Source organism: Cladophialophora psammophila (genome assembly GCF_000585535.1).
Source record: "Cladophialophora psammophila CBS 110553 chromosome Unknown aczJe-supercont1.10, whole genome shotgun sequence".
In the NCBI taxonomy this organism is placed as follows: Eukaryota; Fungi; Ascomycota; class Eurotiomycetes; order Chaetothyriales; family Herpotrichiellaceae; genus Cladophialophora; species Cladophialophora psammophila.
Genome location: NW_006912931.1, coordinates 589,201 through 609,685, shown reverse-complemented (window position 1 = coordinate 609,685; position 20,485 = coordinate 589,201). Strand labels below are relative to the sequence as shown.

At 51.5% G+C, this 20,485-nt stretch overlaps 8 protein-coding genes across 8 annotated transcripts; 7 read left to right on the top strand and 1 right to left on the bottom strand.

Annotated features, from left to right (window-relative positions):
• Positions 1–861: 861 nt before the first annotated feature.
• On the top strand, positions 862–1,566 carry A1O5_06942 (uncharacterized protein; the record flags this gene model as incomplete). Its single annotated transcript, XM_007747532.1, has 2 exons — positions 862–953; positions 1,029–1,566. 2 exons carry the CDS (start codon positions 862–864, stop codon positions 1,564–1,566), a joined length of 630 nt encoding a protein of 209 aa, XP_007745722.1.
• Positions 1,567–1,959: 393 nt separating this feature from the next.
• Positions 1,960–3,114, top strand: A1O5_06941 (5-methyltetrahydropteroyltriglutamate-homocysteine methyltransferase; the record flags this gene model as incomplete). The annotated part of the gene is made up of 1 exon (XM_007747531.1): positions 1,960–3,114. The coding sequence occupies one exon, from the start codon at positions 1,960–1,962 to the stop codon at positions 3,112–3,114; it is 1,155 nt and encodes a 384-aa protein (XP_007745721.1).
• A 3,845-nt stretch (positions 3,115–6,959) lies between these two features.
• A1O5_06940 (uncharacterized protein) lies at positions 6,960–7,967 on the top strand (the record flags this gene model as incomplete). The annotated part of the gene is made up of 1 exon (XM_007747530.1): positions 6,960–7,967. The coding sequence occupies one exon, from the start codon at positions 6,960–6,962 to the stop codon at positions 7,965–7,967; it is 1,008 nt and encodes a 335-aa protein (XP_007745720.1).
• Positions 7,968–8,572: 605 nt separating this feature from the next.
• On the top strand, positions 8,573–9,889 carry A1O5_06939 (uncharacterized protein; the record flags this gene model as incomplete). Its single annotated transcript, XM_007747529.1, has 4 exons — positions 8,573–8,688; positions 8,757–9,129; positions 9,198–9,608; positions 9,668–9,889. The coding sequence occupies 4 exons, from the start codon at positions 8,573–8,575 to the stop codon at positions 9,887–9,889; spliced, it is 1,122 nt and encodes a 373-aa protein (XP_007745719.1).
• Positions 9,890–10,671: 782 nt separating this feature from the next.
• On the top strand, positions 10,672–11,085 carry A1O5_06938 (uncharacterized protein; the record flags this gene model as incomplete). Its single annotated transcript, XM_007747528.1, has 1 exon — positions 10,672–11,085. The coding sequence occupies one exon, from the start codon at positions 10,672–10,674 to the stop codon at positions 11,083–11,085; it is 414 nt and encodes a 137-aa protein (XP_007745718.1).
• Positions 11,086–11,478: 393 nt separating this feature from the next.
• On the bottom strand, positions 11,479–13,160 carry A1O5_06937 (uncharacterized protein; the record flags this gene model as incomplete). The annotated part of the gene is made up of 2 exons (XM_007747527.1): positions 11,479–12,894; positions 12,981–13,160. The coding sequence occupies 2 exons, from the start codon at positions 13,158–13,160 to the stop codon at positions 11,479–11,481; spliced, it is 1,596 nt and encodes a 531-aa protein (XP_007745717.1).
• A 1,090-nt stretch (positions 13,161–14,250) lies between these two features.
• On the top strand, positions 14,251–16,820 carry A1O5_06936 (uncharacterized protein; the record flags this gene model as incomplete). The annotated part of the gene is made up of 3 exons (XM_007747526.1): positions 14,251–14,471; positions 14,536–15,592; positions 15,675–16,820. The coding sequence occupies 3 exons, from the start codon at positions 14,251–14,253 to the stop codon at positions 16,818–16,820; spliced, it is 2,424 nt and encodes an 807-aa protein (XP_007745716.1).
• Positions 16,821–18,138: 1,318 nt separating this feature from the next.
• On the top strand, positions 18,139–19,354 carry A1O5_06935 (uncharacterized protein; the record flags this gene model as incomplete). Its single annotated transcript, XM_007747525.1, has 2 exons — positions 18,139–18,958; positions 19,083–19,354. The coding sequence occupies 2 exons, from the start codon at positions 18,139–18,141 to the stop codon at positions 19,352–19,354; spliced, it is 1,092 nt and encodes a 363-aa protein (XP_007745715.1).
• Positions 19,355–20,485: the final 1,131 nt, after the last annotated feature.

Genomic DNA, 20,485 nt, shown 5'->3' with positions numbered 1-20,485 from the left:
CTACTTACATAGTAGAGCCACGCAAGCAGCGTGGCGGAAAAACAATTCTTCCGCCGCATTGTGGTCTCGTGCTTCACCTTTACGGGGCGTATTCGTATTTCAGCATCAACACGGCTAAGAGCCAATCACAATCTGCCAACAGTCAAGAAGACCTATCATGGCACATGCGCAAGGCACACTCGCCGTAATCTGGCGTTTACAATGGATATCTATGCCAGCTTTGTTGCGTCTAGAGGAGAAGCGAGGCCCCTCCTATTGGGCATGTTGACACCAGTGCCCGACGGATAGGCGAGTCAGCCTGATGAGGAAAAGGCGAGGCTGACTCCATGCCGAATACGAAACAGACAGGCCGCAATTACTTCACAAGGGTATGTTTGATTGAGCTGAGATGATAATAACTGTTCTGTGCCTCTCCATGCGAAGCTTTATCATGTCTATAACTGCCCCAATATTTGGCTTTGGTGGATTGCTTGTCTCGTTTGACTTTGTGCCGATTGATGTCCTCACCGGATCCCTCCACCACTTGCCGTAACTGCTCAGGAAGATAAAAAGCTTGACCCAACGGTCTCGATCCTATGGACCGAAGCTGTCAGTCCTCCAAACGCCCTTCCTTGACAACCCAGCTAATCGGATTGAAGCCGAGATTAACAAGTTCCTCGACAATATCGCCCAAGGTCCATCAGCTGTTTTTGCCGCCCTCTTCGCCGCGTCGGCTGGATTCCATATATGGCAGAGCAAGTGCGTATCTCCATTAAATTGTTCCCCTCTAGGATTTCTTCGGGCTGCTAATCCGGTCACTTTGGCAGGAAGTACAACTGCTGGAGAGACACATGGCCGCTCCCCTGCGCCTGCATTATTATGATGGCCGGTTTCATTTGTCGCGAGATTGCAGCAGATGATCATGATGCAAACAGTCTGGCCAGTGCAATTCAGGGGCTGTTCTACAGCGCGACGTAAGTCCAGGAGTAACCCGGTCTCCTGCCCAGGTCTGGGGGGGGATCGACTGCTGACCATGCATTACCCTGCAGACCAACGTTCACCCTTCCTCTATACATCTTTCTGCTCTTCTCTTCAGTCACCATTGAGCTGTTGCCGTGGCTGCACCCCACTATTTCCTACATCACCATTTGGATCTTCACTACCGCGATCATCTCCTGCACCGCTCAGGGTGCATCAACATACTTCAACCCAGACGCGAAGAAAGGATCCATCGGCCCAGCTCACGCTCTCCTCAAAGCAAGCCTGTTTTTGCAGCTCGCTCTGAACGGGGCGTTTGCCTGCATCCTCCTCAATCTGCTTTTTCGACGGAACACCACTGCTAATCGTCGACGAGGCCTTCTGTTGTCCATGTTTGTTCTGATAGCGCTTATTTGCGTGCGCAATGTCTTTCGGACGATCCAGCTCTTCGTCTCACCACGCTCCCCACTGTGGACTGATGAAGCGTACTTCTGGGTCTTTGAGAGCTGCGCCATGTTATGCTATACAGTATTGTTTCATACCCTCCATTTGGGGAAATATGTTCCTCCTGGGTTCGGCGACTGTACCCCAGGAAGACGGTGTACCTGAGGGCACGAAGGTATTGTGCTTGGACTGGACTCGCGAGTGTCGACACACAACCCGACATAGTTACAGAAAGTGTAAAGCCCTGATTGGCCAGCCTCGTATGAGCCGCATCTCTCTTTGGTGTCACAGCCTTGCAGAGACTTGGACCAATTGGGGGCCTGATGACGTTGACCGAAGGAAAGAACCTCGGTGGATCCCCGGCAGTTGCAGAAAGTTCAATTTTTTCACTTTTGGACAGAGATGATTAGTGGTGGTGGAGGTGGCGGAGGTGGCGGTGATGGTGGTGGTGGTGATGGTGGTAGCTAGTGACTTGCATCATGTTTTGTACTCTCTTCATCTGCTCAATCTCACGTCTTATACACAAAGAACCTTAATACGAAGGAAATTAGACTCGCCATGCCGCTTCCAACCGGAGTCTACCGCGCTGACCAAGTTGGGTCTCTGCTTCGGCCGAAGGAAATCCTCGAGGCGCGTGAGAAAGTCGTGGCTGGAGAACTGTCCAAGTCGGACCTCCGGCAGCTCGAGGACAAGTACATCGCAGATGTCGTGCGGAAACAGCTCAATGCGGGCCTACGAGCCATCACAGACGGCGAGTTCCGTCGCGCATTCTTCCACCTAGACTTTCTCCAGCATCTGGACGGCATCGAGGTGCGCGGGAATATGATGTCGACCAACACCTCCAAGGGCGGATTTGCACCCCCGAAACTGGTTGTCACCGGGAAGCTGGGCCACAGCAAGCCCATCCAGGTCGACGATTTCAAGTTCTTGGAACGCCAGATCGCCGAGGCCGGCGGCCAGGAGAGCTTTGGCAAGGTTTCGGCGAAAGTGGCGATCCCCAGCCCGACGATGGTGCATTTTCGAGGCGGGCGCGAGACGATCGACCTCGACGCGTACCCGTCCATGGACGTCTTCTTTGACGACCTCGCGCGGGTCTATCAGGAGGAGATCCAGGACCTATACGATGCAGGATGCCGGTTCGTACAGCTCGACGACACAAATCTCGCGTACCTGTGCGATCCGAAGATGCGGTCCGAGGCAGAGAGCAGACACGGCAGCGACGCGAAACAGCTCGCGAGCCAGTACGCGACCCTGATCAACCGAGCCATTGAGAAACGGCCCCGCGACATGACTATCGGGATCCACCTGTGCAGGGGCAACCACCGTAGCCAATGGTTCGCGCAAGGCGGCTACGAGCCTGTCGCCGAGGTCCTCTTCAAAGACCTCAACGTTGACGTCTACTTCCTCGAATACGACGACGCGCGCTCCGGCGACTTCAGCCCCTTGCGCCACCTGCCGCCGCACAAGGTCGTCGTGCTCGGCATCATGACCAGCAAAAAGGGTGATCTGGACGACAAAGCCGCCATGATCCAGCGCTTGAACGAGGCCGCCAAGTACTGCGGGAAGGGCCTTGATCAGCTCTGCCTCAGCCACCAATGCGGCTTCAGCAGTACCATGGAAGGCAATGAGTTAAGCGAGGAGCAGCAATGGGCAAAGATTCGGTTGGAGGTCGAGATTGCCAAGGCGATTTGGGGCCCCAGTACCGCGGAGTGAGTCGCCCCTGCAAAAGCTGTTCTCGAGGCCCTCGTAAACGATCTGAGAAGAAGGGAGGAGAGCCGAATTGTTTACGGCGCAACCAATTCACCTTCCCTTCAAGCAAGAGTTGTGAGATATGGAATTTGGTAGTGTGGTGAAAAAAAGAAGCTCGAATCGTGTGTACGCCGCTTTCAACAACGGCAAGATTACAAGACGGTAGAACGACAAGACGCACAGGATGTTCAATGCACATATGGAGGAGGATGCAAGTCATAACACATCAAGATGTACTGGCACTGTTCAACATTGATACCCACCCACGCTTGCTGTGAGGTCCAAGACTGACGCCTCCGCAAGATATGACTATATCTAAAATTCTAGATGTTGGTATAAAATCCACCAAAAAAAACTGCATGGTGCTCAACCTGAGATTTACCAATCCCCATGGCCAGCATTGTATTCCTTGGTGAGAAAGTCAGCCCCGGGTGCTTTTGCATAAGGCTGTGCAGGTTCTCGCAGTGCCAGTCCTTGCAATGCGGTATGCAAGCATCTCGGGCGCAGGGCACAATTTGATTAAGCCGGCGCCCAATTGCGCAGCCATTCATGCCCCTAGTAGTCAAAATCTTCCTGCCTCACAGTTGCCTTCTGGAATTCCAGCCTCACCTCGAGCTTGGAATTTCCACAGCTACTCCAGCCGGCCTATTTGTGACCAAGATTCTCTCCTCGGTTTTCACCAACATTCCGTCTGCCTGTCCATCAAGTCCACCGTTTCAGGCAAAAAGTTGTCCCGTATCAACGATGGCCGACGTAGTTATTGGAATACTGGGACTTGTCTCGACAGCCGACGTCGTTTTTACTCGTCTTTTCAAAGTACATCAAGCACGTCAAAAATGCCGACAAGGAAATCCTGGACCTTGCAGCGCAAGTTAACACTCTGCACGGCAGCACTCGGTCTGCTTCGAGAGATCCTCTCAATACATCAATTCCGGGATCGTCAGAACTCGAAGTCCAAAGACTCTGGGCATGAAATATCAGACGATCAGGATGGCAATCTAGCGCACACAGTTACTAGACGGTGGAGATGGCCCATGTCCTTGTCTGAAGTGCGCGAACATAGTCGGGAGGTTCAATCGCAGAATACTATACCAAGCCCAGCGCTGACCGCCACGGGAGCATTCCTCATTCTCGACGTACTCACAAAGACGGAGACCTCTAAAACTATTCTCGAAGACATCCATCAGCGAGTGGAACAAGTTGTCCGCATAGAACTAAGTAAAGAAACTCAGGAGCTACTGTCGCTAGTTTGTACCTTCAATCTATTAGGGTACCAAAAAACAAATGCCAAACTACGCCACCCTGGCACTGGAATTCAGTTTACCGATGGCCATGAGTTCCAAATGTGGCTTACAACTGACAATTCGTGAAATCGCTCCCTCCCGATTTGTATTCATCTTATGCACGCCTCCTAGTTCGCATCACCAAGATGCCAACAGCGACTCAAGACGTTGTGGCACGTGTACTGAAATGGATCACACACATCATAATCTACCTGTGGAAGCCCTGCTCGAAGCCTTGTCAGTGAAGCCTGGGATTCGTCGTTTGGATCCGACAAACAGACTTGACGTGGATGAAATCCTCATATTTTGCGGAACTCTGGTGCGCTTAAGGCCGGATGGGGATATATTGAACTGGCACATTTTACGGTCAAAGAATTTTTAATGTCTATCGACCCTGCCACCTAGCTAGAATTCGTCAAGTACAAATCGGAGATCAGGAGAGATTCATCCTATCTGACCGTCACTACGTTGACCTATTTGGCATGTGAAGACTTTTCTGAGAGTCGCTTTCCGTCATGCGAGTTGGGAAAACGCTGTGACGATCATTCTTTTCTAGAGATTGCCGTGGATGATTGGGAAACCTTCGCAAGGCATTGTGATGGTGATGAAGAAGCTGACCTGCTCTTGCAAAGGTTTTTCTGCCCATCCAAACATGCATGTATCACTTGGTGGACTCAGGCATGTTTCACTTTGTACAAAATATGCGCATTCTTTGAAGGTGGTGAGGGTCAGTGGCTTGACTGGGGGCTATTACAACATTGCATTGGGCTGCTATGCTGAGAATGCCCAGCACTCGTAAGGGGATTCTTTCTGAACTGAACCCTTGCGACCCTGATAACCGACTAGGAACACCACTTCAAATGTCGTTGATGGGCGATAGACTATGTTATACGTCACTCAAAGAGAGCTACAAAGAATGTACACATGCGTGGAAAAGATATGATGGTGAACAAGGCCCCCTCGGCGAAATAGTCCAGCTTCTCATTGCCGACGGCGCAGATGTTAACAAAATCTTCAGTCATTTCCCGAGAACATGGCAACATCCCTCAGTGCTGTTACTATAAATTATGTTCAATGGACGTGGCAGGCCAGAAATCACTACGCAGCTTTTGAAAGCTAGAGTAATATGCGATAATAGCGCCATTGAAATTCTTGAGAACTACCTCGAAGAAGATTTGGATAGGATCTACAAAGCAGTCTGCAAGGGGAAGGAATCGAAGCTGGAGCAGACTGATGTTCCCATCATGGATATCATCCAATCTATTCAAAAGCATCACTATCACCGCAAGTATGAAGAACGTATCCGAAAAATGAAAGCCAAATTGTATTTGGCGCCGAGAGATATGACGGTTCAACTCACAAAACGGATAAAGACTGAAACTCAGAAGAATCAAGGCAAAACAACTTGCCAAGTCAATCAGGAAGCGAGTGAGAAGGGTCAAGGGAAACTTAGCGGTGGTCGTCTGTAAGAGATATCCATAATAGGCCATGGTGTTTACAGTTGGGAATTCTTCAAGGGTCAACTGTCGGGTCTGAGGAACTGCCATTCCTTCTTCCTTTCCCAGTAGTACTAGCTCCAAGAATTCGGATGAACTTGGATATTCTGGTAACAGCATCTTACTAGCATTTTCGTCTACATGGAACTCCCATATTCACATCGAAGTCAAGGTTGTATACTTCCTTCAATAATATCAACGACACCTCCATATTGTATTCGTCCAGAACATGAATCTTCTCAGCATGCGTTGTGGTTTAAGAGGCCAATATTATCTGCCGTCGCATTTAACATGTCGGGTTTTTATTGCGCTTTTCGCTTAAATAGAGTCTCGAAATACTTCGTAATTCCATGATTTTAGTCCCTGGCTAACCTTAGTCTGATTCGCGACGTCGATATCGTCTGCTTGTGTGTCGATGGCCTGTGGAAGCAGGGTGGTTACAGAGGCACCCTCAAAAGAACCGCCTTTCGCAACGAGGGACGTAGGGCCACGAGGCGCTGGAGATCTAGCGAGCTAGAAACGAACTTTGCGTGATGCTTGGGAGACAAACCTGCCGCCGCAAAAAAAGACAAAAGGGTGATGTGGCATTGGAGCCGAGTGTCCGCCGAGGCGGGCAATTTCCCCCATTTTGCCAATAATGTTGCCTCCACCAAGACTCATTTGCTCTTTTTCGCGGTCATGATAGCCGTTGCTCCCATCCTGCAGGCCCCGACTGCCGTTTCCACAGTGTGATTGCAAATGGCAGCCTGCACGGAATTGTGCAGTCTTCGATCCGTGTCCTAGATGTTTCGCTGGTCATGTGTCCGGACATCAAGGCCCGGAAATGAGACGTCGTATGCTGCCCAGGGAAGTTCTGCTGCGATCTACCAGGAAGCGGTTGCCAGGTGATGCTTGGTTGAGAGCCTACAGAAAGGTGAAACCTGAACCTATATCATTAGTACTAAACCTGCAGAAAATCGTACTCCAAATCGCCAGGTCAGAACAAGTCCAAGAGAATAGGGTACAAAAGCAGTAACTTGGTGTTGACACAATGTCGCCTAATGGAACCAATGGGACGACCGAGCCCAAACACGGCAAGATGATGTCGCAGAACGAGTATATGCCAGATTTGCCGGCCAAACATCTCAATACTCCAGTCGAAGTCACTCCATCGCCCGAGGAAAAGACCACTGGGCACTTCAATGATGCCAACATCAAGCTGTTCCTCTCTGGGATGCATCGAGATGGTGTAGTCATTCTCAAAGACATCATCAACCCAGATCACCTCGATGTCATCAACGAGTTCATGATTGAGGACACCAAGAACGAACTCAGCAAGGAGAATCTGTACAAAAACTTCGGTGCCGAGAATATTCAACAAGGTCCTCCTCTGACGCCACCAAAATACTTCTTTGACGACGTCTATCTGAATAAGCTCCTTTTCCATGCCGTGAATCTTTACCTGGGACCGAACGCGACATGGAACATGGTCAGCGGCAACAACGCCTTACCTCATGGTGTCAAGCGGCAACCTGTTCACTCCGATGCCATGTGCAATCATCCCCCGGCACCTTTCTACGTGGTTGCAAATGTCTACACCTGTGATGCTAGCGCTGCCAATGGCTCGACAGAGATTTGGCTGGGGACGCATCATTTCAACACTGAGGCTCAGACACCGCCCGGTCCAAAAGGCGAAACTCACATCACAGACGAGTATGTGGCGGAAAGGCAGAAAACTCTGCCTGGCATTCAACCTACGGTGAAGAAAGGTTCGATCTTGTTCCGCGATATGAGATTATGGCATGCCGGAGTGTGCAACAAGTCCGACGACATGCGGTTCATGATTGCCTTGGGGTTCTCTGCCAGCTGGTGGCACGGCACAGCAAAGTTCAGAGTCCCCGCGGAGACAGGAGTATTTGAGCGCATCATTCACGGCACCAAGGGCCAGGGGATCACGCCTTTGATGATCGAGCTGCCCCCAGAAGAGTATGAGAAGCTGCGGGATGCACATGACTTTAGCGATGTCGAGAAGATGACGTACGAGGGGGAAATATTCTAGTCAGGCACTGCAAATCACCGGCTATCAAGATCAAATGGACTGATACAGCCTCAATTGCGGATACGCTGAATTCTTCGTAGGATATCTGTACCCTTAAGGGGCACTGCGCAATCTGCCTCTTTGCAATAGAGTCCTCTCTTACAACAGATGTCTTGGATAGAGCTCATTTAATAGAATACAAAGCTTACCTACCAACTACAAATAGAATAGACTGACAATAGTTTCAGCCATCAATCTCCCTTCTTCCCTTTAGCTCTCAGTGGTAAGTCCTTCTCGCCAATGCTTCCACAAGGCTGATCGAAAGCCTTGCAGTTGTGGCCAATCGGCTACTGCAACATCATCCCGCATCACGTGTACGGAACGTCAAGATCGTTTTCCGGTCACCAATTGACCATTTTCCGTCTTCGTTCCTATCTCCAGCTTCTCCGTTCTTCGTTCACAGCTTCATCCCTGGTAAACCATGTCGCTCACTTGCCAGACCCCAGAACAGCAATGATTGTCCGGGTCTTGTGCAACTTCTGATAGTTGCGCTTGGATGTCTCCCGGTATCAAACTCAAGCAGGAAAGGGACAATGATACCTTTGACTGCAAGTGCGTTCCTGATGATGTTCCGTACACTCAAAGCCTATCGATTACAAAGTACAAAGCTCAAAACTGTAGCGGTCAGCCAGTACAAGGCGCTCACGCTCACCCGTCGCTGGACCGAAAAAGAGATCGCAAGGTAAGTCTGTCGGAATCGAACAAGATGCGCGCTTCCTTGATAGTATACTTTATTGCTTTCTTTGCCAGCTGCGTCTGGGGTCTTCCCACTGCTTCGCTAGTTCGAGGTCAGAATTCGAATTGTTTCCCGTTTGGAAGTGCCTCATTCAATGGCTCCCTCGAGGCACCCAACATGACAAGGAAGGAGTGGTGGTGCCCTCAATCTATGACATACGGTTTCCTTGGCTTCTCCTATCCTATGGAAGGAGAGTGCTACGATGACAGCTTTGACCGCATCAACGCCGACTTGCAACGCCAGAAACGTGATTTCGGCGCAAGCTTGATCAGAGTCTACCTTCCCTATTGCTATACCACCTATATTTGGGAGAGCCTCATCAAAGCAGCTGTGGCCAATGATATGGGAGTTGTTGCGCAAGTCGCTTGGCCTCTGAACGGCGATCCAGTATGTTCGAAACTCCCTTATACGACTGCCCATTGACTAAATCTCGCCGACAGCTCGAATACTGGTAGAAAATTGCCACCTCCATAATTGAGATCCTCTCAAACAGCACTTACAAGGATGTTGCACCCTACATGTTTCACAGCATCGAATTCGGCACGGAACCAATTGGTGATCAGGACGACGGCGACAACTTCATCAATGACCTCGTTAACTTCAAGGCGGCAGTTAGACCGTATGGTATCCCAGTCGGCATCAGCGAAGATTGGGACCGTCCCGGGATCATGTGTAGCAATTATACCGCAGGGCAAGCACCAGGTCTCGGGCCCACTGGGAAGCAAATCCTTCCGCAAAGCGACTTTGTCCATGCTCATATTATGCCATACTATCATGGATACAACATATCTGGATCATGGAACTATATCAGTGAGCAGGTCCACTGGTACAAGAACTATACCCCTGTTCCACTCGTAATCTCTGAGGTGAGATGCCTTCTCGCTCGAATTTTTTGCTGCAGGGCTAACGCTTGCCTTTTACCCAGACACAATGGGCTTGGGAACTCAATGTTCTACACCAAGGAAGCAAAGACATTGATACTCCGCAGTACACAACGTTCTGGAAGACATACGATGAGAACTGCCAGTTCTTCAAGAAGAACAACGTCGGCTGGTTCTTGCACGCGTGGAAATGGGAGGGAACTTTCAACATGGTCACCCCAAATGGCTCATATGCGATACCGAATTGGAAACCCCAAAAGTGCTAGGGACGAGTTAGGGATGTGAGTAAAATGCTCAGAAAGGGCAAGAGGAGACTTAGAGGTTTAAATGTGGTAGCATCCAATAGCATATAGTTAGTCATTGCATCAACCGCCATCAATCGCCATCAATTCCATTCAAGGCACGGAGCATTTGAATCTAGATTTGAACATTCGCATATACTAGCGGAGTGGTTAGTGGCCTTGACTTCTGTACGCGTGACCAGTAGCTGACACATAGTATCCACCCACAAGACGCACCCAGACGAATACTACCCTGACTTATCGCTGTCCATGTACCCGCAGAAGGTCCAGTCCCATCCGTGTCTTTTGCCAGGATCGACCACGGAGCCACGGAGCCACGGAGCCACGGAGCCACGGAGCCAGGCACATTCTTCTCCGTACCTCGTAAAACAAAGCAGGTTTCGACTTCTGAATCTGGGAGTGAATTGAAAGACTGATCAAATGAGGTGACTGGTGGCTGGGATGAATTCTGTAAGCTGCACTATGCAAGGCTTCATCCATCACCCACGTTGCGCCAGGGTCAGGGTCTGATGTTCGCCTGGGAGGGAGGCGCTTTACATGTACACCCACCATACGTACGGGCGGACAGGTTCACAAATGTGATCGCTTCAGAGGAACGGGAAATCATACTACTTCATGTCCTCAAAGACAACATCATCTCCTATCACCTCCCCCCTTCAGAATAACACTCCGGGTGCAATACCCGACGCCTGACCCTAGTAGGTTGCAATCACCCACAACAATAACGACGGACGACAACACCGACAATGGGCTCCCTCTCTCCTGAGCTCACCAACACCACAAGCGCCATCGACGCCAACATCACCACCACCAGCAGCAGCCCGCAGTCCATATTCCACGTCGTCCACTTCCGTTACTACGCCCACATCCCGCCGTCGACGCGGGCCGACATCGCACGCCGCTTCCTCGCGCTGCAGTCGACGTGTGTCCTCCCGGGTACCCACAAAACGTACATACGCTCCTTCACGGGCGGCCGCGACGTCAGCGTCGAGGAACTACACAAAGGCTTCCACACCGTCTTCGTCCTCGAGTTCGCCTCCCAGGGCGACCGCGACTGGTACGTCCACGAGGACCCCGTGCACCGGAACTTTGGCGTCGACGTATTGACGGGCGTGGTGGAGGAGGTTATGGTCGTGGATTTTCGGAGGGGCGAGTTTTGATAATACGCACAGATTCATGCATTTCCTCGCGATTTCGGGCGTGCTATACTATTTCGGCCAGCTGGCCAGGAGAAGGGAAGGGGGCGTTGGGGGTTGTGATGGAAAGAAAGAGTGAGAGAGCGAGAAAGGTGAGCGAGGAGAGGCGGGCATATTCTCTGGCGCCAGAAATGTGCCAATTTTGACGCGACAGGCTGATGGGAGATTTTCATGTGAGACTCGATGCAGCTGCTTGTATTGCCTAGAATATGGAAAGAAGTGCCTGGCTGGGGTTGAGAAAGTGCGGCTATATCTCGATTGCATTACATGTGGACAAGACTCCTCCCAACGTGCCATCCTCGGTATTTATCGACATGGTATCACCTGCGACACCAACGCGCCCTGTCGACATGGCCCTCAAACTTCGACTTCTCGTCCCTCGGGGATCTTAAAGTCCTTGAATTTCCGCGCCGGAACCCCGGCCTCGAACATGTAGTCGAGTTCCTCGTACGTACGTCCCTTTGTCTCGGGTAGGCGGAAGAAACACCAGATCGTGGCGATGGTGCTGAGCCCGCCGAAGAAGAACCCGGTTTTACCCCTCCAGTTGCCCGAGGAGGCATTAAGCATGTACGGAACCACGACGGTCATGATGATCTGGGCGATGGAGCCGCTGCTCGTGGCCAAAGCGACTGTTTGCGACCGCAGACGAGTTGCGCCGATCTCTGCGAAGATGACAAAGTTGATGGGTCCCACCGTCCCCTGGAACAGGAATGTCAGGATGTCGAGCAGGGCGGCTTGTGCCCAGGCCAGACCTGGGCGCGAGGTGTAATGCGGAACGCAGTCTAGGATGCCAATGATGAAAAGAGAGACGGCCATCATCCCCACACCATACATATAGATGGTCCGCCTGCCGAAGAAGGACATGAAGACCCAGGAGCAGCAAGTGGCCACGAAGCCAATCGCCGTGTTGCCGACACCCATGTCGAAAGAAGCGCTGACTGGCAGGCCGGCCAGGGTGAAGAAATAAACGGCATAGCCAATCAGGGAAATGCCAGTGATGACCTGGAAAATCTGGACCATGATGGCGACCTCGGTGCGAGCACGACTCGATGCTCGAAAGCATTCGAAAAAGGTTGTGTCCTTTTCCACTTCGATCTCGTGCATCGTAGTCGCTTCGATGTTTGCGAGCGTGGCTTTGATGTCGACCTTGGGCGACTCCCGGGCGAGTCGTCTCAAAGCCTTCTCGGCCTCGTCGACGCGGCCTTTGCGCACCAGCCACCAAGGGCTCTCCGGAGCAAAGAAGAGACCTAGTGCTAGAATGGGGATCCAGATCCACTGGATGGCAAAGGGGATGCGGTATGCCCATTGGTCAATCCTTTCCGAGAACCCTTTGCCGACCCCGGAAGCAACAAACTGTCCAATAACATAGGCGAGATTCATTCCGGCATTGAGAATCCCGCGGAGAGCCAAGGGACACACCTCGGACGCGTATGTTGGTGCCAGGACGACGTAGGTGCCGTAAAGGATACCGGCGAGGAATTCTCCTGCCGCCAAGGTATGGATGTTGTTTGCAAACATCTGAAGAAAGATGAAAGCGGTGCTGAAAAAGAGGGATCCCCAGAAGACTTTCTTTCGGCCCCATCGTTCCATTGGCCATGAAGCTGTAAAGGCTCCGAGGAACTGACCTACGGGCGTTCCCATGCCGAGGACGTTCTGCCATTTCGCCGACACCTCGTAGCCAATGTCGCCTCCGTAGTTCGTGCCATATTTCTTGATAAATGCGGGTAGTGCGTAGAAGCTATAAATTAAGCCTGAGTCATAGCCAACCATGACCTATTCTTCCTAGTTAGAACAGTGTCCTCACTTGCGGTCTGCTCTGCCGAGAAACCAGACGGATTTTGGAGGTACGGAGCACTCACCAATGACCACGCAAATAACGTCGCCCAGAAGACCGCCATGGGGTATAGTTTAACGGCTTCGATGACCCCCAACGAGTGCTCGATGTGAGTGGCGATCTTTGCCTGCTCCAACAATTCTGCATGCTGCTCCTCCTTGACGTTGGTGATTTCACCTTTGGTATCATCCTTGGTCGAAGACATGATGGAGCTTGAAGTCAGATGCACCTCTGATTGAACCACTTCCTGGAAGTCTGAGTTCGCTGGAAACAATAGCGGAAACGGCAACCCTCAATAAAAGGTGGGAATGGCGGGAGTCTTGACTTCGGTCAAGAAGACAGTCAAGCTGTCTATCTGTTCGATAGTAGCTCGAAACATCAAGATAAGAGGTTGCCACCGTGGTAACGGTAGCAGTTCACTTATCTGAAGCTGTTCGATAGTATAGAAGTGAGAAAGGTGCTACCACATGCTGGAGGCAAACGTCCTTGCGACGGTTCCGACCCGCTTGATAAGGACACGGATCCACGGCATGCCTCCGGGATGCGACCTCCGTGTCCCCAACGGCCTGGATCAACATCTATCGCTCGACCCTTTCCCCGGATTTTGCGGCTCGTGACCACGCGGAGATACCTCATGAGTATGTCGTGGTGATCGGATTGATTGGATAGATAGATGAGAGTGGACCATCAGTGAGGGGTTCCCTTGCCATCTCAAGCGAATCTTGAGAAAAGGACTTTCTGTTGAAGAACCAAAGGGAAACACCGACATGTTGGAGAAATTCCCCTGTGCCCCGGTGAGTGACCGGAGATCATCAGGAGGATCAGAGGATCTACTATTTAATTAAGCGCAGCAGCTGGTATCTACTGCCGAGGACGAATGTGATCAGTGCGGGGATCCTGTTGTTGATAAGGCGGTTAAGGATAAGAGACCCATCCCCTTCCTTTCTCGGTTAGCTGGCATGTCACATGTTGGAGCTAAGCCCAATTAGCCAGTGTATTAGCCGGCCACACGAAACATCCACTTTTCTCCCACTTCAAGCTCGAGCAATCTTGGTTCGCTTATGCGTTTCAAGCTACAGCAACTCTTCACAACGGAAAGTACGTCTCGCTCATTGTAGCTCTGGAACCGCCCTTGGCAGCGATCCAAATGTAGCGGATTCTGTGGAAGAGAGTGAGGTTGTCTCCCCAGATCCGGCTATGTTCCCGAGGAATGCCGCTATTGGGCGCTCTCTTCACGGTCAATCCAGGCTATCCTTATGATCTGAGCTGTCACAATGCAAACAAACCAGCCTCTCATGCAGCACGAGTTTGCGCTCATCGAGACTCGCACGACTCCTAGGACTCTTGCGCATCAGTCTGGGCCAAGAGATGCCCGAATTAAAACAGCATGTGCGGAATGCAAGCGAAGGAAGACCAAATGCGACGGCACGCATCCGTGCTATTCTTGTCGATGGTACAAGCAACCTGAAAGATGCATATATACCTTTTCGCGACCTGCGCTTGTTCTCAGTCGAAAGTGAGTTTCCAACTGATGCATTCGCCGAGTCCAAGCCATGGAACAATTAGTAACCCAGAACAAGAAATTTCGAGTCTGTTCGCCAACGCCTCGAGACCACGACCGATATTCTAGCAAAGTTGTTCCCATCGCCATCTATTGATATCCTCAGCGGTCTCTCTCGCGAGGAATTACTCCAACAGATCGGCTTATCATTCGAGGGCAATACATCCCAAGATGGACCCAGTCGAGGGAGTCTTGCCGTTACCCTCCTCCCTGTCGAGGCCAGATCCCAAGATAGCCGCGACAATCAGATGGACCAAGATGACACGACTACCGGTGCTGGTCTGGACTCCCAGCAGCAGGACGATGCTTCCTCCGAGGCCGGTGACGATGTGAATGCTCTCTCGGCAATGTCCAATCAACCGTCGTCCTATGTTGGTCCGTCCTCAACAATGCAGATGTTCCGCACCATACTCAGAATTGCCCCTGAGTCGGTGGGTCAACAACAACCTACCCAAAGTCCTACAACCAGCCAACGAAGTACATCGTATCGGTCTCCAGAGGTCAGCCACAGGACCCCGCCGTCTCTCCAAATGACCGAGAGGATTGGCGCTTTGATCGATGCCTATTTCCATTGGATCCACCCGGCTACTCCTATTCTTGATCAGGCCGAATTCAGAAATGTTGCCTCTGCTGGAACTCGAAATGACCCTCCATGGCTTTGTCTTTTCAACATGGTGTTGGCGCTAGGTTCCATTGGAAGCACGAGGACCGACTCCAGAGAACACCTCAGCTATTATCATGCAGCAAAATCCCATCTGGACGTAGAGGGCCTTGGAAACAAGAGCTTCGAAACGTTGCAGGCTCTGATTCTGATGGCTGGCTGGTATAACCATTACCGAAATCGGCCGAATCTTGCGTCTGCGCTTCTTGGAGCAGCGTTTCGCATGGCGTACGCTTTGGGCCTTCATAAGGAGCAACCCAACAGCAACCAATCTGCTGAGCATCAAGAACTGAGGCGGAAAATCTGGTGGAACCTCGTGGTCCTGGATTCGGCCGAAGCTGTAACCTTGGGCCGTACATTGGATACTAAAATATTTGAAAGCGAAGTCAAATATCCCCGAGAGGTCGGGCAAGATGTAAGTCCTCGGCTCTTACGTGAAGAGCCCCCCATTCTTGGCTACCAATTGTCATCTAGCTGATCGCTGCGATCGTCAACAGGGGAATGATGTTGTGGAAGTCTCATCTCCTTCCTCTACTTTGGTCATAACCATCGGATTCTCGCGTATCATGACAGAGATCCAGAGCCGATTGATGACATCGAACACAGTGCCGTTCGCCGAATTACTCAGCCTCGATGCACACCTGGTGGATTGGTACGAAGCTTTACCGGCCTACTTTCACAAACTGGTGGGAATGAGTAGCTCTGCCATATCAGAGCCGTCCAGTTCGGAACGCTTTGTGCAACCGTTTTTGACCATTAGATGGCGCTACCTCAATCTCAGGATGTTGCTATACCGACCCAGCCTTATGGAGGCCGTCCTCCATCGGATCCCCTTTGGCGGGCTTACGTCGGACCAGCGATTGTGTGTACGAAAGTGTCTGACGCTGTCCGGGGAAACCATTGATTCGGTGAAAACAAGGTCTTCGGAACTGCCGAACCAATACATTGCCTGGCCGTCGACGTGGTATCTGTTGCAAATTTGCATGGTCCCTCTTCTCAGCTTGTATGTGTTCCGGGAGGATGGCAGCGACCAAGGCCATTCACAGACCGACGCTGTTCATCATCTAGGGTTTAGGCATCCAGGCAGCGTCAAAGACCAAGTTCGACAAATTCGAGACGAATGTCATAGGCAAGTCCAGACCACTCTGCGCTTGATGAAAGAGATGGAGCCATGGGCCGTGGCATCAGGCAAAATGCATGATTTGATCACACATCTGTACGAGGCGAGAGACCAGCACCTGCGCGTCTGGAACAACAGCGATGAGAGCCCGATGATTGTTCTAGGGTCTCCAGAAAATTCGTCGATGCAATCATCGGAAGCGATGAACGCAAGAGTGTTGCAGGTTGACCGTGTAAGCATGAACCTGGGCGGCGCAAATATAAGAACTGCCAACCCTTTGCAGGCCGAAGGCGTGGTGGTCCCCTCAAATGGTCTAAATCCGGCTGTCGGCATGGCCCAGTATAGCATTGGGGCCCACAGCAACAATACTACAACTACTACTCTCAATCCGTCGTCCGAGCAATTTCCACGAGACTTCTCGATTTACAACAGCTTCGCATGGCCGAATGCGACTTTGGAAAGCCTTTTTGACTTGCCGGATGATTTTCAATACATGAACCAAGGCATGTTCGGAATGGGATGATGGTTGTGCTCTGTTTGTCTACGGACCCTTCAACAAAAGCGATATTTTGAATATTGTGTTGCTTCAAGATGGCTTGATCAATTGCGATGTTGTTCAGGGGCCACCATCAGCCTCCCTTTGGGTGATAGTTGAGTGTGGAAGCCTCCGAATTCGCGTTTATATTCCAGATCATGAACGTGGTCATGTCATCAGAAGGTACCGAATCTTCTCAAGGACCTAGTAAGGAGTGATGGCCTCAGGCACCTTCACCCCGGGGGAGGGCATAGTATGCAAGACCACCTTTGGCCTGAGGAGGCCTTGCTCAGTCATTTTGGCTTGTCCGTCATGACCTTTTTGGGGTCCGACAACACTGGCATATTATTTGATTAATGGCGGTGCCATCTTGGACATTCCGGAGCTAGCAAAATCGGTGAGATGTCTTCTTCTCGCGGCTTGCTCTCCCACTGATATCCCAGAATCCAGCAGTCTTAGAACAGCACCTAGGGTGGGATATCAAACGAAACACGGGATGGCTCTGAGCGCAAAATTCGTTCTAAAAAGGGAAGGGCCCTACTCCTGTACATATCACAGGTGTCAGATGGCGATGCCATAGCAAAAGATATCAGGCTGAGACCACAGATCACTTTTCAGGACGCTGGGTCCGATATCAGTCGAATAGAATCGTGAAATGGGAAGAATGGTGGGGATGGTGGATTTTCAAGCAACCGTAGTTGGCCTGCGTCAAGCATACGCTCCATACTTCTATTTTGCAATCATTAGCTCGTGATATATATATATCGGCACCAACGAAGTTCGAGTCCTGTCATACGTCCAGGTGAATTCTCGGCCTTGAGCGTATCCATAATTATACATCCGCGCACAGATTTTTCCATTTGACATGAGGAGGCATAGGCACGAAGAGAAGCCATGAACATTGCCGTGGCTCTCAGTGATGGCATTCTTGACAGTGAGGAAATTTTTGTCAGTCAGTCAGTCAGTCAGTCAGTCCAATCCACTATCTCCAGAGCCACTGAGAGCCACGCACGTCGGGATCGCGTGCCGAAGCACCCGGGCTATACCCAGCACCGTCTTTACATAACCACATTCAAACTCACAGTGTGCGACAGATGTCTACCCCCAATGCGAAGTGAATAATAGATGGTTAGTCAGGCCATCCTAGCATTCCTGAGAAGTCATCGTTCAACAAAGCTTTGAAGAGGGAAGGGTATCAAGCAGCTCGTTTACTCTTGCAGCGTTTCAGCTCTCGACTCCGTTTTGCGCTACAAGAGCAGTATTGTAGGAGGAGAGCGGAGTGATCCGTCCAAATCGCCCAGGAACCATGGGAGAAGCAACGACGTCCTTGCGCAAGAACACTCTCGTCCTCGAAGGACGGCCCGAGTCCGAGTTCACGCCCATTCTCCAGTCGCGGAAACAGGCCCGTCTAGTATGTCTAGAAGAGCACGCGGTATCGCCATACCCAACCCCAGCGATTTCATCCACCTTTGGGAAATTCAAGCCGTCGTATGTAGCCGGTCTCAAAGACCGACTAGGCGACATCGAACTGCGCGTCAAGATCATGGACGCCAACAATATTGGCGCGCAAATCATCTCCATGAACCAACCGACGGCCCAAGCGTTCCTGAAGCTGGACGAGCAGCTCGAGTGGTGTCGCAAGTCGAACCAGTTCGTCTACGAGAACTACTGCCAACGGTATCCGGATCGATTCTTCGCCTTTGCGACTCTCCCGACTCAGAGCGGCGAGGCCGCGGCGGCGGAACTTGAACGCTGTGTCACAGAGTATGGCTTTGTAGGGGCCATGATCAATGGTTTCACAAACACCTCGGATCCCGCTCAGGGGCTGTACCTTGATCATCAGCAGTTCGAGAAACTGTGGGAAGTCTCTGAGCGGTTGCAGAAGCCCATCTTTATTCACCCCCGTGTGCCATTGGCCAGTAACATTAAAGTGTTGGAGGATATGCCCATCTTTCATGGCGCCCCATATGGCTTTGGCAGGGAGACGGTGGAGCACGTCCTCAGACTGATGTATAGTGGCGTTTTTGATCGGTTTCCTAGGTTGAAGATCTGTCTGGGTCATATGGGCGAAGGGTTATCTTGGATCCTGCCGAGGACGGACACGACGTTCAGGCTTTATACCACCGGTAAGTGTCATGGAGTTGGCTAGTTCTCCGTCTCCCGGAGAGTCGCGCAAAAGACTGCCTTGCTGCCACCGCGATAATTCAGGTTTCCCGATCCAAACGGTACTGACCTTCATTCTCTTCCTAGAGGCCCAAGGCCCAAAGAAAAAGCGTTTCCAGGACTACTTCCAGCAGAACATCCTCCCTAACACCAGCGGGATGCCTAGGACGGCGGCCCTCATGAACCTAATGGCCGAGTCGCGGGTTGAGAATATCATGTTTGCCGTGGACTACCCCTACGAGTCGATCGCCGAGATGAGGGCCTGGTTCGAGACAGTGCCCATATCCGACGAGAACTGGAGAGATATCGGGTACCGCAATGCCATCAGGCTGTTTGGGCTGCCTCTCGATTATGATTAGCGGTGGACTAGGATGAAATAAAGGGTAAAGCTTTATGAGGGACATCAGCTTCGTTTCCGATGGACTTGGCAAAATGAACAAATATATGCAAGCATTTCAGATCAGAGTACGATGCACTCTCTGCACCTCAAGTGGTGAATGTTGGAACAGCTGGGAGAGCGTGATCACCACCAACACCGAACCGTGTGTGTGTGACTCACAAGACATGACGGATGAAGGGCTTGGGCAGAAATCCAGCTTGAAAACCATGCGCCCAATCGTGCTCGCCCATGTGGATGTAGGCGATGTGATTTGTTCTGTTGTTTGATGTGGAGTGAAGCAGTGAAGCAGCCAAAGATGGGCACATGATGAGGACCTGTCCTGAATCAGAAGAAATGCCGGACTGAGCCAGATTCTGACATGATGCGCTGGATGGCAACAATTGATGCCTAGGATGAGTGTCTTTTTTCAGTCCGGTCGTGATGGCTGTCGTCGTGGTGTGGAGGACGGTGCACGGCACGTTGGACAGGGCAGGACAGGGGCAACTCTGAACTTGGGGGGCTCGCAAAGCCAAAACTTTAACTGAAGTTCACGCAACGTCAGGCACCGGCCCGCGCCTACTGTACCAGCCTTTGGCCAACTTAGCTCAAGCCACGCCAGAAGCAGGCCCTGGCCCCCGGACCCTACAAGTACACCCCTTCTCCCCCCCCCCGGGCCTCGGCCCTGGCCCCTAGCACCTCCCCCCACCAGAGCGGCAGCTGCCGGGTAGCTTGTACTGTAGTTAAGTGTCCGAAGCACTGGACCCCTGGACCCCTGGACCCCTGGACCCCTCCGCAGATCCCTCTGTAGATCCCTGGGAAGGCTTCGCACATGTAATAATAGTGACATACCGAGTACATACCTGAGCACCATGGCAATCACCTCGAGCAATTGCAGTTCTTCATCCTCATCTTCCTCTACAAATCATCCTCTCCTCTTTGCCGCAGTCACCCAACAGCCCAGTTTTCTCGTCACATGCGCACACCCAGACAAACATAGCCAGATATTCGCTGGCCCAACAAGAATCCAGCGATAAACCAGCAGCTCCAGCAATGCGCCCTATCACCACCGCGGGCCCCTTAAGCGAGCCGTTAATCCTCCGCGACGTGTCCT